The 15,703-nt window shown below is 36.8% G+C and overlaps 1 protein-coding gene across 1 annotated transcript in view; it reads left to right on the forward strand.

Moving 5' to 3' along the window:
• cxadr (CXADR Ig-like cell adhesion molecule) overlaps window positions 1-6,264 on the forward strand; it is a 63,792-nt gene extending 57,528 nt beyond the window's left edge. Inside the window, exons 6-7 of the mRNA XM_073829492.1 lie at window positions 145-283; window positions 3,107-6,264. Of these exons, the coding sequence (XP_073685593.1) occupies window positions 145-283; window positions 3,107-3,380 (413 nt within the window). The 3' untranslated portion in view covers window positions 3,381-6,264. The remainder of the gene's footprint in view (window positions 1-144; window positions 284-3,106) is intronic.
• The last annotated feature ends 9,439 nt before the right edge of the window (window positions 6,265-15,703 follow it).

A 15,703-nucleotide genomic window follows, 5' to 3' on the forward strand; every position in this document is an offset into this window, starting at 1 on the left:
TAAGTCTTCATACGCCTGCCCTATTGCTTAAAACATCTGCATCCAAGGTGGTTCATCTTGGTCTTTCCCTCAAAAGGGCTTATGGCTAATATCTTAGACTCTAAACTTGTGTATCTCAAAGTTTCTCTCTCTGGCCCTTTGCAGCCCCCAACAATGGCGGCATCATCGCAGCTGCAGTAATCTGCACTCTGCTGTTTCTCCTTCTCCTCGCCCTCCTCCTCTTCTGCTGCTGCCGTGCCCGCAACAAGAAGAAGTACGAGAAGGAGATTGCCTATGAGATCAGGTACTACACCCACACTTGACCGTAAATCTATATAGTTACTTTTAGACATATCTATGTGAACCTTTTCTGACAAGACCCCAATTAATCATATAAATAAGGGAGTTCTTCGGAAAAACACCTGTTAGTGGAATTCACCCAGAAATACACTGAATTATAAGAACACCTGCTTCTCCCAACTGACATACTGTCTGTAGCCAATGGTCTTCAACCTAATAATGAAAGGAACAAGAATAAAAGAGATTGAGATTTTGACCCAGATGCCATTTGGTACATGTCACTGTCCCTATGTCCCTGTGTGATTCATTCAGCTCTTTGCTCACTGACGACCAAACAAAACCTGATAGCCAGCGAATCTGACCAGTGATGCCGTCACTCTTCCCCTCTTACCTCTTTTCCCTTCAAATGAAAGGCTGCGTAATCAGTTCTGTGCGTTTGTTTGTTCAGTCGATTCTTGCTCTGTCAGTGCCTCCCCCGTCTGTCCCTCTCTCGCTCCCCCGACCAATTGAAATGGCATTCCTCTCTGTAAAGGGTCAGGCCCTGTATTAGGCCCCCCTTGGACCCCAGAGCTGGACACTCTGTCTGGGAGCCATGTGCTGCCTCACATAGGCCATGACAAAAGAGGATTATCCAAATAAGCCAGCTTCTCTTAGAGGAGACCCCGCTGTCTCGCTCTCGTTTGCTGTGTTCTGTGTTATAATGGATTATTACTGCTGAATGCTTGTTAATTTGGAGGATGGGGGAAGAGCAGGGCCCAATGGGCTACACTGGAAATCCATAGTCTTTTTCAGCCGATCTGAGTGGCAAAGCCCCAAAACAAACCAAACAAATTTTGACTCAGCTGCAATTCAGTGCCCCATTCTGGCCTGCTTCAAAGTTTGGTTGTGGTGCGGAGAAAAATGTTTTATTTGAGTTGACCTTTATACAGTTTGAAGTTTAAACCTCATGAACTGTTTTTAAACTCAACAAGAAATGATTTTATTTTAGAGAGATTTAGCTTTTTTTGTTTGGTAATTGCCTAGTTATGTGACTATATTTATTTACTTAATGGCATAGTCTTTTTTTTAAATATTTTTTTTTTTTAAATTAACACTTATTTAGCAAGGATGCATTAATTGATCAAAAGTGTTATTTAAAAAAAAGAAATGCTGTTCTTTTTAACGGTTTATCAAAAAAAAAAAAATCCTGAAAAAATACATATTAAAGTAATTAAATGGAGAACTGCTATTTCACAATATTACTGTTTTACTGTATTTTTTATTAAATAAATGCAACCTTGGTGAACATGAGACTTTTCAAGAGTCTTAAAGGGATGATTTATCCAAATATAAAAATTGTCAATAATTGCTTGTAAAACCTTCGTTTATCTTCAGAACACAAATTAAGACATTTTTTATAAAATCATAGAGCTTTCTTACGACAGTATTTTAGTGCCACGTTAAAAAAAAATCTACGATTTCGAGAATAAATTCGAAATATTACAAGAATAAAGTAGGGCTGGGCGATAAATCGAAAGCGATTATGAGGCGCGTTTAGTGAATGAAGCCGGTACTTTGATTAGTAGTAAATCTCCATCACGTGCGTTCAGCTGCGTTCAGCTGGAGTGTTCAGAGGCGTAAATCACTGACAAGCTACGCCAAATCGCGCTAAAAATCGCATTCGATTCGATTCGATTTTTAGCGCGATTTGGCGTAGCTTGTCAGTGATTTACGCCTCTGAACACTCCAGCTGAACGCAGCTGAACGCACGTGATGGAGATTTACTACTAATCAAAGTACCGGCTTCCTTCACTAAACGCGCCTCATAATCGCTTTCGATTTATCGCCCAGCCCTAGAATAAAGTCAGAATATTACGAGAATAAAATCAAAGTATTATGACAAAGTCAAAGTAAAGTTGAAGTGTTTCGAGAGTAAAGGCAAAATTATGTAAATTAATTCGTAGCAAAGTTGTAATATTTTGAGAGTATATTCTTAGCTATTGCACATGCAAATGGCTCTCAAATTATTGTAATTGCTATGATTCAATTCTCGTAGTTTCAACTTTATTCTCAAAACACTTCGACTTTATTCTTAATTTCAAATTTATTTTCGTAATTTTAGATTTTATTTTTTAACGTGGCACTAAAACGCTGTCATACTTTCTAACCCTGCTTAGACAGCAACGCAGCTGTTCAAGGCCCACAAGGAAAACAAAAATAACAATTTCCTCTCTTTTGTGTAAGTCTCCAAAGCACATTCACAAGAGTACCACAACACATGCATAGAAGACTGACACAGAGGAGAAGAAATTGTTGAATAAAGTCGTTATTTTTGTTTTCCATCATTCATGGACTATTTTAACAATGTTCTTACTACCTTTCTGGTCCTTGAACATGTCAGTTGCGTTGCTGTCTATGCAGGGTCAGAAAGCTCTCGGATTTCATCAAAAATATCTTTCTTTATGTTCTGGAGATGAACAAAAGCCTTAAGGGTTTGGAACAACGTAAGGGTGAGTAATTAATGACAGAATTTTCATTTTTGGGTGAACTATCCCTTTAAAAACTCCAAACTTCTAACAGTGTATTGACAAAACTGCCTACATTTAGTCTGCCAAATCAGTCATATGGTGCAACCAAAAAAGTTATGTAATCTAACCAACATACTGTAAACAGTAATTATTAAAATGGAGTGTATTATATCACATGTAGATATGTTGTAATTTGACCTTTTTACAACAAGGGACAGTTAGTTGTAAAATGTTGAATATCTTTGAAACTTGTTTTCTATTTATGCGGAAGGAATCCTCACAGGTTTTGATTGAACCCTATTTTCCCCTCCCTCCCACAGAGAGGACGTCCCCGCTCCAAAGAGCCGTGTTTCTACCGCACGCAGTTTCACCAGTGTGGGCAGCCAGCGCTCCTCTCTGGGCTCCATGTCTCCCTCCAACCTGCACGAGTACACCAAGTCCCAGTATGACAAGATACCCTCTGAAGAGTATGAGAGGCCCCCTAGTCAAGCCCCTATCCCCCCACCCAGCAGAATGGCCGGCCCCAACCTCAGCCGCATGGGGGCCATCCCTGTCATGGTCCCTGCCCAGAACAGGGATGGGTCCATTGTGTAAAGATGAACTGGGATCATTCTCCGCACATTTTGACTGTCACTAATTCTATTCATCGTTCTAGCAGAATTCGTGAAGGAGCACAGGAGTCGAACTCAGCTGTACCATCTCTGATAATACAATTTGACCTCAACAGCAGAACTTCAACAAACGTTAACAAAAAACTTTATTCAGTGACTGATTCGCCTGCTCCTGTTTTGTAAATAATGCAATGCATGATGTTTTTTTTTTTTCTTTTTTTTTTTCTTTTTAAAAATAGAAGGCCCTATCTAATGAATTGTTTTCCTATTAAGTGTTCTCCAGAGATTAAATGAAACCCATTGAACTCAATGAAACGTATGTAGTACAACCTATAGCTATTGGCTTTAGATGAAAACTCCCAAGCTATTTTTTATTCTTTTTACTTACATTTTCAGGCCATTTTAAACCATCTATCTATGACAACTATCTCTTTATGCTACAAAAGCCTGGTAAAGATTTACCTTGAAGGTCTACGGAAAATATGTGGGTTGGCTTTGGCTTCTGGATTATATTGTTTTTAAAAAACATAACAGCGTTTGTTTGGATTGAAAATAATTTACGTGATGTGTGTGTGTATATATGAACATGAAATCGATTTATCTGCAAATGAGCTAATACTGTGACTCTTAACCTGCTTTGATTTGTACGGACCATTTGGCAGTTGTAAGCCCCCATTGGTACAAGTCAGAGTGATTAGTGTTCAAGTCTCTGATTGGTTGTTTGCTTAACTTAGATTGGTTTGTGACACCCAAACCTCCACTCCACTGGTAGTCGTCAAAATAAGATTAAACGGTTTATTTCAAAAGATGCTCAAGCTGGGTGGTAAAATACGGTTCACTGAGCAATCAGACTTTGGCAAGTTTGAAGGCTAACGGCACCAGTCACCACCACTCCTCTGCCCCAACCAGGCCAAAAAAGCTGATCACAGATGTCTCTGATTAAAGATCTGCATAATACACAGACATAGGAGATACTAATCCTAAACCTGCATTTGGCCTGGCTCAACTCATCCTGCTTTATAGCTGATTGTCAAAACATTAGTTGACAACACATTCATTTAAACCAACTAAAAACGTCAATAAAACGGAAGATTCTCCATAGATTTTTATAGGGAACCCTGGGTATTAAGACTAGTTTGGCTTAATATAACTTAAATGATGTCAATTACTGAAATATGTAGTAGAAAACCCATGAAATATTTACGATATTTAAAAAACCCACATCGTTTTATATGAATTTTGGACTATGGAGGGCACCATTGTTTCAATGATGTAAAATCGTTGTACTAAAAAATACTGATACGATGACCACAGCTACTGAAAGAGCTTACTGGTGATGATGTATATAAAAGTTAACTTAAACTTAAACCAAATGTCGTATCATTAATTCTTCCCCACAAGGAGTCTAAACGTCCCTGGATATCGAGTGAAATCCCCACTTAGAAACTCCTTCAGGATGGCATCTAGCGTTTCTTGTCTCTGCCATTTGTAAGCTCTTTCAGTAGCTGTGGTCTACTAGAAGCCTTAAAGGCATCAGGGCTAAAGTAGTGAGAACAAAGACGCACATCTTTAGGATGTTTTATTCATTCTCTTCTTATCGCTAGGAAAGCAATGAAGATCGCTTGCATCGCTTCTCTTGTTGCTCTACAGCTATAAGCCGCACAATGTGGCATCGTATCAGTATTTTATTTTTAAAGTTGTGTTCTCCGAGTTGTGTTGGGGTAAAAATAGCAACAGGTAGTGCCAGTAGCTCACAGAGTGCAACCATTTGACATCATCAAAATAATGGCGCCCCTCCATAGTCTAAAATATTTATAAAACGATGTGGCTTTTCAATTACATACTTTATTAAGAAATAGTGTATTGATTAGGTTTAAGGTTAAGTCACCATATTCACCACAGTGAGTGTCACCATTTTTGAGGAAACGGTCTTATTGTTTGTGCTAGTGTATGTTTTATCCTGCAGGGTCACCCTAATGTTCACTCTGTGCCTTTTTTAACTTTGGGTGTAATGGTGTCAATGGTAGGTCCATGTCAGGAGTGTAAGGTAAATAACACATGAACAATTACAAACGATGAGTCCACGATTGAGGATGAGCTGTAATGCAATTTTTTCTCATAAATGCTGGTTTTGGTCTCTTGGAAGGGTGTTGTGTATGCTGACAATTATATGCTGTCTTTGTGTGTCTGTTGTACACAAATAGCCGCCTTTTCACGATCTGCTCGTCTTTTGACCAGGGTTCTTGTTGAATGTGTAAATATATTTACTGTAATGTTGGGTGCGATTGATTGCGTTTGTCTTTATGGCTGTCATATGTTGGCACTCGGGCTGCGAATTTGATGAAGGACGAGAGGAGGATCAGGCTAGTCATCCACCAACTGGATAAGGTATTATTAACATTTATTATACGTATGTTGTCATTACCCAAAAGCACACGCACGTGTGATTTCCCTGGCTTTTATTTATTAAGCCTGTAAGGTGCTGTTATAGGATCAGTTCAGCTTGTTTGAACATGGAGACTAATGCCAGTGTAAACATGGAAATCTGATCTTTGATCAGCAGACCTTTACTGCTAGCTGTGCGAATCGACTTCCTTGAACCGAATCATCTGTTTTCTGTTTGGATGGGGCCCATTTGGTATTTCATAACAGTAGAGGTTAGGCCGGTTCTCTGTTCTCTGTACTCTCTAAAGAAATAGATACTCTCCTTGCTACTAAGAGACAACCAATGATTATTAACTGTAGATTACCCTGTGTACTAATATGAACTTTTTTCTTCCTATTTGTTTGGTTTGCACATCATGTAAAAACTTTATTTTTGTGTGCTTTTTTGTGATGTATTTTTGAATAAAAATGAAATCATTCTACACACTTGCCCTGAGATATTCACTCATTCCCTTCTCCGCATCCTGCTCTCCGCAAGCTACTGGCGGTACTGTCGCATTTCAGAGTGATTAATTTTAATCTCCTGTTGATTTCCACCTCTAACTCCAGGTGAGGCCATTCTCTCGCCGCCTAATGACCACAATTAATCAATGACTCGCAAAAGCACCGGCGGCTTCGCTGACCAAGAGCAACAGAACCCGAAGCGATGGTGGTTTGTGTGCATGTGAAAAAAACTCGTGGTGCCCTTGAGGCTGCTTCATAAAACATGCTGCCTGAGTCAGTCAGCCGAGTCATTGCAAATAACTAATTTGTACCGCAAGCTCAGCCATTGTGCTGGTTTAAGACAGGTAAATCAAAGTGTAGAAATAAGTGACAAATTGCTTTGCTTAGCTTTGATTAGACTAGGGTCAAATAATTGGCATTTAAATGACTCGTATGCAGGTTTAAACAAATCAACAAGTGAGTAATAGATTTGTTATGGTTGCAAAAAGTTCTTTGCATTGTACAACAGTGCAACTTTTTAAAGGGTACCTATTATGCCCCTTGTTACAAGATGTAATATTGGTCTTGGGAATGTGTTTGTGAAGTTTCAGCTCAAAATACCCTACAGATCATTTGTATACCACATTGTAGTGCCACGTAAAAAAAACAAAAAAAAAACATAAGATTACTAGATTAAAGTCATAATATTTCGACTTCATTCTTGAAATATATCAAGAATGAAGTCAGAATTACGAGAATACAGTCGAAATTACAAGAATTAAGTTGAAATCGTGAGAATAGTCTGTTTCTAGAATAAAGTTAAAAAAATATGAGAATCAAGTCGAAATTTTGAATCCGTGTTTCGAGAATAAAGTTGAAATGTTTCTAGAATAAATTAAAAAAATATGAGAATCAAGGCGAAATTATGAGAATCAAGTCGAAATTGAGAATCAAGTCGAAATTTTGAATCAAAGTGTTTCGAGAATAAAGTTGAAATGTTTCTAGAATAAAGTTAAAAAATATGAGAATCAAGGCGAAATTATGAGAATCAAGTCGAAATTTTGAATCAGTGTTTCGAGAATAAAGTTGAAATGTTTCTAGAATAAAGTTAAAAAAAATGAGAATCAAGGCAAAATTATGAGAATCAAGTTGAAATTTTGATAATCAAGTTGAAATTGAGAAGTCGAAATTTTGAATGAAAGTGTTTCGAGAATAAAGTTTAAATGTTTCTAGAATAAAGTTGAAACTTCGATAATAAAGTTGAAATATTTTGAGAATAAAGTCGAAACATTTCAACTTTACTCTCTAAACATTTTGACTTTACTCTCGAAACATTTAGACTTTTTTCTCAAAATATTTAAACTTTATTCTTCTAATTTCGACTTGCGTTTTTTAGTGCCACTTTTTAAAAAAAATCCAAAAAATTACGGGATTAAAGTTGTAACATTTTGAAAATAAAGTTGAAATATTTTGAGAATAATATAAAATATTTCAAGAATATTATAGAAATATTTCGACTTTATTCTTTAAATGTTATGACTTTAATCTCGTAGTTTTATTTTTTTTTTTTACGTCACTAAAACGCCATCATACATTTATTATAACATCTAGAAAATGTTTTTTTTGGGGGGCGTGTCTAAAAAAAGCTATTTTGGTGTGCATCACTTTAAATGTAAATGAGCTGTATATTCCCTCCTCATCTTCAGAAGAGGGTGTAGCATATATATCTCTGTTTGCATACCTACAATAATATAAATAGTCAGTAAAAATTCACATCGGTTAGAGAATCAAAACCGCATGCCTAATGAGACTGATTTGGTTTAATAGGGATTAAAAAATAAGGAGTGGGTGGATTTTTATATATTTGTAGGGTGGTTGTGTTTACACACTGCCAACACACATTTATGTCTAATCACCATAGAAAAGTGGATTTTGCATAATAGGTGCCTTTTAAAGGGTTAGTTTACCCCAAAATGAATTTTGGCACACACTAGTACATTTCGGAATTACAAAGAAATGAAGTAAATAGTATTTTCTTGTAAAACAAATTATAATATTTACAATACAAAAATATTTCACAGTGCATCAGGTTGTGATATGTTATATATTTTTATAATTTTATAATTCTCTCAGGTGGCGGTTAATAACATAAATAACATGAATGGTAGTCAATAACATTTAGTTGCAATGATGCCGATGTCTATAGCAATAACTGAAAGATCATAACGCCTTACAGTCCTAATTATTGATAGATGAGCATTTGTAATCAATCACAGACTTCAGCAAGCCATAACTTATTTATTACAGAGCAAGTGATTAACTGTTGGATGTCAGTATATTTTTCATTAAGGCAATTCTGGGTGGAATAATTGCAGTGTGCATATGTAGTCATTTCAGAGACGGCATGCTCAAGCCATCAAAAGCACATTAGACTGTAATGTAATTGTGTTAATGTAAGGGAAATTCATTTCCTCTGAGCTGCGTTTAACTCCCAGCGTCAGTGATGTGTGCTGTTGGGTATTTTCAATGCCCATCTCTGCTTTTGTGTGTGGGTTTTGCCTCTGCACACGGCATTAATTCAACACAATAGAAAACATCACTCTTATAGACCTCCCGTCCTTGGGCTGAAAACTGCAGCCAGTGAGATGAGGACATAGAAATGTCCCACCTCACACATTCTTATTTTTCCTGCTCAAGGTATTAATTGTTTGTATATCACAAGAGGTGCAGGTTGGAAGGAGGATGTTGATTCCTGATTGGTTGGATGGTGCATGTTTCCATGGTAACGTTATCTGGTTGTACACAGAGAGTGTAAGCATGGAAGGGGAGAATTTATCATGCAAGTGTAAGGCTCTGAGCTCTAACAACAGAAGCCCTTCAAAGCAGTGGTGGTCTTGCTCAAGATTTACTTCACCCATATCATTATTTGTTTTCCACAGTCTGTGCCTGGTCTTTTAACCAAGCAGGATTCTCAGTAAAGAATAAGAAATATCAATTACACAGGTCAGAATTATATAATTTATTGTTGATTTGATATAAATTGGTCTGGGTTCTTCTGTGTAACTACCACTATGAGGCTGTGCAGCACAGTCTGGAATGCATCATGTTTGGGAACCAGATAACAGATACATGCCTTCCAAGGGGTTGTGTTTGCTTATTCTTCCACCTTTATTCTTTAAATATTATGACTTTAATCTCGTAATTTTAGTTTTTTTTTTTTTTTTTTGGCACTAAAACGCCGTCATACATTTATTATAACATCTAGAAAATGTTTTGTTTTTTTTGGGCGTGTCTAAAAAATGAAGGCTGTGCAGCACAGTCTGGAATGCATCATGTTTGGGAACCAGATAACAGATACATGCCTTCCAGGGGGCTGTGTTTGCTTATTCTTCCACCTTTATTCTTTAAATATTATGACTTTAATCTCGTAATTTTAGTTTTTTTTTTTTTTTTTTTGGCACTAAAACGCCGTCATACATTTATTATAACATCTAGAAAATGTTTTTTTTTTTTTGGGCGTGTCTAAAAAATGAAGGCTGTGCAGCACAGTCTGGAATGCATCATGTTTGGGAACCAGATAACAGATACATGCCTTCCAGGGGGCTGTGTTTGCTTATTCTCCACCTTCACACAAAGGAATGTGGAGCCAGTTGGGCAACCTGTCCATATGGTTTTAATCAGATGTGTTAACTCGCTGAACACTGCATTCACAGCATGTATTTATGCAGTCAACCTGAGTAATTCTTAAAAACATTAACTAATAATAGCAGATAGATATTTCAATAATGTTCCGAGCCATTTCTAGAGCTCCTTAGTTTGAACCTCAGGCTGTACCAGAGGGATAGACCACTATTTAAACTATTCAGACTTACAGGCTCTCATGGGTAACTGTGTAATATTCCCACCTGCTTTGTGTTCTTGAACTTTGATATTATTAAATGTAGATAGTTAACAATTAAAATGAGCTATTTTTTCAGCTAAAAAACGTTTTTTCTTTCTGTTGTCTGACAGATTTTGATTTAATTTAATTTAATAAGGCCTTTTAGTATTTCTAAAAACATCTCCCTATTAAGTGTTCACAACACGTCATTAATAGCCATAATAGTGGCACTGAATGTAAACAAAACTCTTATATTTTGCTGATTATTGCTGCTAAAAATAATAAGTTATTGTCATGTTCTGGGCTGTACTAATCGGTCGGACCAGGAAAGCATTTGGAGTACTATAGACTGCCAAAAGTTATATCAAATCGAGGAGAATAGTGCAAAAAACTGTCTGAGGAACAAAATGCGTTTGTGGTTGGCCAAACTGAACCAGGATTTCCAGGGCAAGAATCTTGACAACATTCGTGACCGTCGAGGTAGGTGAAATATTAGGCTAATATATTAATTTATACTGCTCGTATATATCTTTACCACCTATTAACTTTAGTTTGTCAAAATATTGCGCACTTTCCTGCTTGCTAAGTCCTTCTCTATATGATTTAGCAGCTTCCACACATTTTTCGGTGGTTTAGACAGCATAAATTAGCAGAACAACTATTCAGTAGTACATTAACTGTGCAATGCATGCTGTTATTTACATCCGAGTATCCGGGTAACTGACCAAATCATGATGTAAGCGCAAACCCTGTATGGGTTGTGATACATATGTCTTTTTGCTGTGAAATATTTATTGCTTTTTATAAAGTAAAGATAAGAATAACTTATAATATTTCAAAATTAACATTTGCTGGACTGAAGAAACTTTGGTTTCATCAGAAAAATCATGTTAAAATAAATATGATGCATCAGATTTTTGAGGAACGTTTACATCTCTCTCATCATTGTATTGCAATGCGTTATATGTTTTGACCACTTTTTTTTTTTTTTTTTTAATCCAACTTCCCTGGATTCTGGTGTTTTTAAATGCAGAAACTGAAATGAATGACCCAGACTGTTATTGTTAATGTCTCAACCTTTTTCTCTGAACGCAGAAGTCTCCTCCAGCTCTGACTCATACTGGAACCATTTAATCTAATTCTTACATTTCCGGACTTTGGTGCTTCCAGTCAAATCAACGTATTTTCCGAGCTGATCATATAAAGTAAAACCTATGAAGATGGGTTTTAAAAGCACATGGCGCCTTATGCTGCGTTCCAGGCAGGTTTCTTAACTGCCGTTCCAGTGCACTTTCACTGGTAGACCAATGAAAGTGCACTGGAACGGCAGTCAAACCGGTGACTTCCCACTCGTGAACTCGTACTAGATCGATGGACTCCCAGTTACGAGTTCTGACGTAACATAGCCCGCGAAACAACGTCAGCCCTAATGGGTGCGGTGTTTATGCAAGTAGTACACGGTGGAAAAATAGAGCTTAGGACAATATAACGTTGCAATCAAATTAATAATAATATAAAAATAATAATAATTCATAAATGTGCCCAGGCAGTTTGGCTTGACTTGCCTGGAACGCTACAAAGTCGTGAGTCGTGGTTTGAAGTGGTGATTTACCAGTTAAAAAACCTGCCTGGAATGCAGCATTAGTTTCATCACTTTACAGTGTCAAAATTTCTCTCTTTTTGTATTAACTCATATTGTTATAGTTTAATGAGTGAGTAGATGACATGAATCAACCCATAGTTAGCTGCTGCATCGAAAACAGATAATCGCAAATATCTACCTTTTTCTGAACGCTTAAATCTCACCTGACTGGAATGGTGCTTTACATTTCTGGTCTCTGGTGTTTCTAGTAAAATTAATATATTTTCAGAGCTGATAATATAATGTTAAACCTGTGCACATTTTTTATATTTAATTATATTAAAAAGTTACAATTCAGTCTATCTTTTAACCCCGTTTTAACGTGGATTTCTATGGAGACCGGAACACCGAAGCACACAAATAGAAGTTATAATCCAAAACGGCGCCGCTCATCGTTACACAAGAACAAGGTGGATAGATAAGCTCTAGAGTGGTGCGACGTTTAGGGGATTTTGCCAAGCAAATTATAAGAACAAACATTATTTTAACGCATTATTTTATTATTTCACACTCAGTATTTAACGTAGGCGCTGAAAGCCATGCTAGTTTTCTCTTGTCAGCGTTTCACTTCGAATGCGGAGCCAACGCTGCTGGACACAGCCAGATTTGCTAGTGCGCAAAACAAGTATTTAAATGTATTTATGTTGCTGTGACAGCCAACAGCAGTACCATTTAACCTTGCGCACATTTTATATATTTAGTTATACTGAAAAAGTTTCATTTATTTAATCTAATTCTTGCTACACCGATTTAACATGGATTCCTATGAAGACCGGAAGTTAGAATCCATCATGGCAGCGCAGCCACTCCGTGAACCAGTGATGCAAGGGTTGATCCAAAATGAACTGGTGCCTGCAGTCACCCGCGGTTACGAGTCATCCAAAAATATTTTTAATGATATTTGGGTCGCGGTCGGTCGGGTCGTTTGAAATAAAGATGCCAATTAAACCTTTGTAATTTATATAGTACTAGACACAATTTTCTATGAAGTACATAGACCTACACTTTATTGGCTGAATAATATTTATCTTTTGAATGTTGAGCGTTATTAACTGTTGAATAAATGCTGACGCGGGACAAAATGTCAGATTTCCCAACAGTTGAACTGAGCAATGCCAATGTACCATTTTAATTGGCTACTTTTTAACGCATATAGCTCAGTAATGTCAGTTTTATGTATTTTCTGAGAGGGGGTGGGATTTTTGTTGGGAAAATCGTGGGAGAGACGCACACTTCGATTAGACTGGATAAACACAAGCAGCATCTTAATTGTTAAGAAAATGATATTCCTAATAAATGTCTCGAATATTTTGATTATGTCCAATGCTTCTCTTTCTTTTTGGAATTATTAGACACATTTCACTATGTCTTTTCAAATGCCTAGGTCTGTTTAATTTCCTTAATTATAAAATTTCTAGCACTATTTTTAAATGTTTATTCAAGCAATAATATACAAATTATCTCATGTATATGATTGTTTAAAACCTGGGGCCTCATTTATAAAACTTTCTTACGCACTGATTTGATCTTAGAGTGTTCGTACGATCAAATCCACGTCAAAGTACAGATTTATAAAAACCGTCTTTGACGTGGAAAAGTACTTATCTCCACGTCAGATTCCAGCTTGGCGTACGACCGTTTCCTTGTGGTAATGCCGGGTATTGCAGATAGATCAGCCTCACTATAATTTGATTTCTTGCGCTTCTTTTTACTTGCCATTGTCACAGAGTTTTTGCTTTAGGAATGAGCTCATTTTATATGTTAATTAATTAAGCAGGGGCGTTTCGACGGCGGAACATTCAGCTGCACACAATTCCATGATCATTTGTGATTTATAACCGAATGACTGGCGTATGCATGGATTTCGTGGTACGTTCGTTTCTCTGAATCGCTCTTACGATCAAATCAGAAAAGTTCTTAGATAAAATCAAGGATGGTTTCTACGCAAGTCTTTATAAATGAGGCCCCAGGGATTAAAAACGAATTCCAAGTAAAAACGGTATTTTTTCTTTACATTTCCAGAGAGCGAAATGAACACCATTAAACATTACTTAATAAAATCAAAGCACTATAATTTCCTTATTCATTTTATGAAACTATTAATATATATAGGCTATAAAATAATATTATTTTGTCATATTCGTGATTCCTGAATTTATATATGAAAACTTAGTTTTGAAGTGCATTCGTTATGTTTGTATAAGAAAATTCGTTAAGCCTATTAAGTTGATTTAATATTCTTGATAATTTTTAGAAGAAGTTAAAAGTTAAGAAAAAGGGAATTAGGGCGTGTTCACACTTGGCGTCTTTTTTTCAAACTGCTAGCATCTGTTTTACACTATAATCCTATGGAGTAAACCGTGTTTTCAAAAAAGTCCTGAGTGCTTTTTTTAAACGCTACCGCCGGCGTCTTTTTCTGCAGCTCAGAGCGTCTTTTCAAGTTGAAAAAAGTTTAACTTTCCTGAAGAAAACACCCTACGTCAAGCGCTTTTTTGACAGCTGACCAATGACAAGCGAGTAGCTAGACCTGTCGTTTCCATAACAACAAGAAAAAATGCGAAAGGTGCCTTTATATAGACCTTTTTCCTGAGTAAACGATGAGCGCCGCCATTACGAATTCTAACGTCAGATTGAATGCTTTTCTGTTCCGGTTTCCATAGGGACCCACTCAAATAGCGTCCATCTGTTTTTAATGTAGCTAACGTCCGCTGCTTCGTGTCATCTACACACTCATTAAAGTGAGGCACTGACAAATGACGGTCATTGCGACATTGCCAAGTGATGGCGCTATGGAGCCATGTGCTTTTTAAAAACATTTTAATAGGTTTAACATTAGTTTATTAGCTCGGAATATACCCTAATTTGACTAGAAACAATGCAGACCGGAAATGCAAAGCATTCTTTCAGTTAAGAGTCGGACTTACTTCCGTGTTCAGGAAAAACGTCTATAGACTTTTATTTTATTGTTTTGAACCGGATTCGCCTCCCCATTAACTTCAAAAACCGTCGTGCAGCGTTGTTAGCTTCTTGAGCCGCACATCGACATGTACAGTAGCGCCGTTGCGCTTCGAGTGTCCCTTTTTCGAGTCCCGGCTCGCAGACCTTTCCCGATCCCGTCCTCCTTCTCTCTCTCTCCCACTTCGCTCCCTGTCTAAATACTGTCCTATCAAATAAAAGGCAAAAATGTCAAAAAAGAAAAGAGCCAGCTTCCTCTTTTATCGACATTTCTGCTCCATGCATCGGCTATGTTATATTATATTATATTATTTCAAGAAAGGTAAAGCATTTTGACTCGTTTATGTGTGTCGTGTTCTATGAGAGCTGTGTGTGGAGGGAGGGGAGTGTTTTTCTGAATGTCTAAATGTGTTTCATTTATTTGTCCACATTGTTTTGAACTCCTGTACAGCTGTGTGTTGCGATCAGGGCCGTTCAAAGCATTGTTGCGATGTGTTCATTGTCAAACTCCAAAATTAGATCATTTTTATTTTTTAAAAAAACGTCATTACTTCATTTGAAAAAGTTAACACATGTATTTTACTGACAAAATATTTTAGTTTGTTGTGTATATTTTTTTCATTCGATCAGATAACATTTTAAGATGTCATATTGTCCTGTTACAACGTGCCCCTCAGATGTTACAATGTACCCAACCTATGGGGCATGTTGTCACGTTTCACTTCCTTTCTTTTGAGGTAAATAACGAAAAATGTATACACTGTAAATATGAAACAAAGCGATATATTTGTACTAGACAAGTGTGAAAATAATGTGGATTAAAATTGTACTCTGAACCCCAAGTGGATTTACATAAAGGAAAGACAAAATAAATCACAACAAGAACAGTCTTGTAATCAAGAACATTTCTTTTGACAAAATTACCTAATTAATGCCGAATGATGTTTGACAGTGAATGCAT

This window comes from Garra rufa, chromosome 23 (genome assembly GCF_049309525.1).
Source record: "Garra rufa chromosome 23, GarRuf1.0, whole genome shotgun sequence".
NCBI classification, from domain to species: Eukaryota; Metazoa; Chordata; class Actinopteri; order Cypriniformes; family Cyprinidae; genus Garra; species Garra rufa.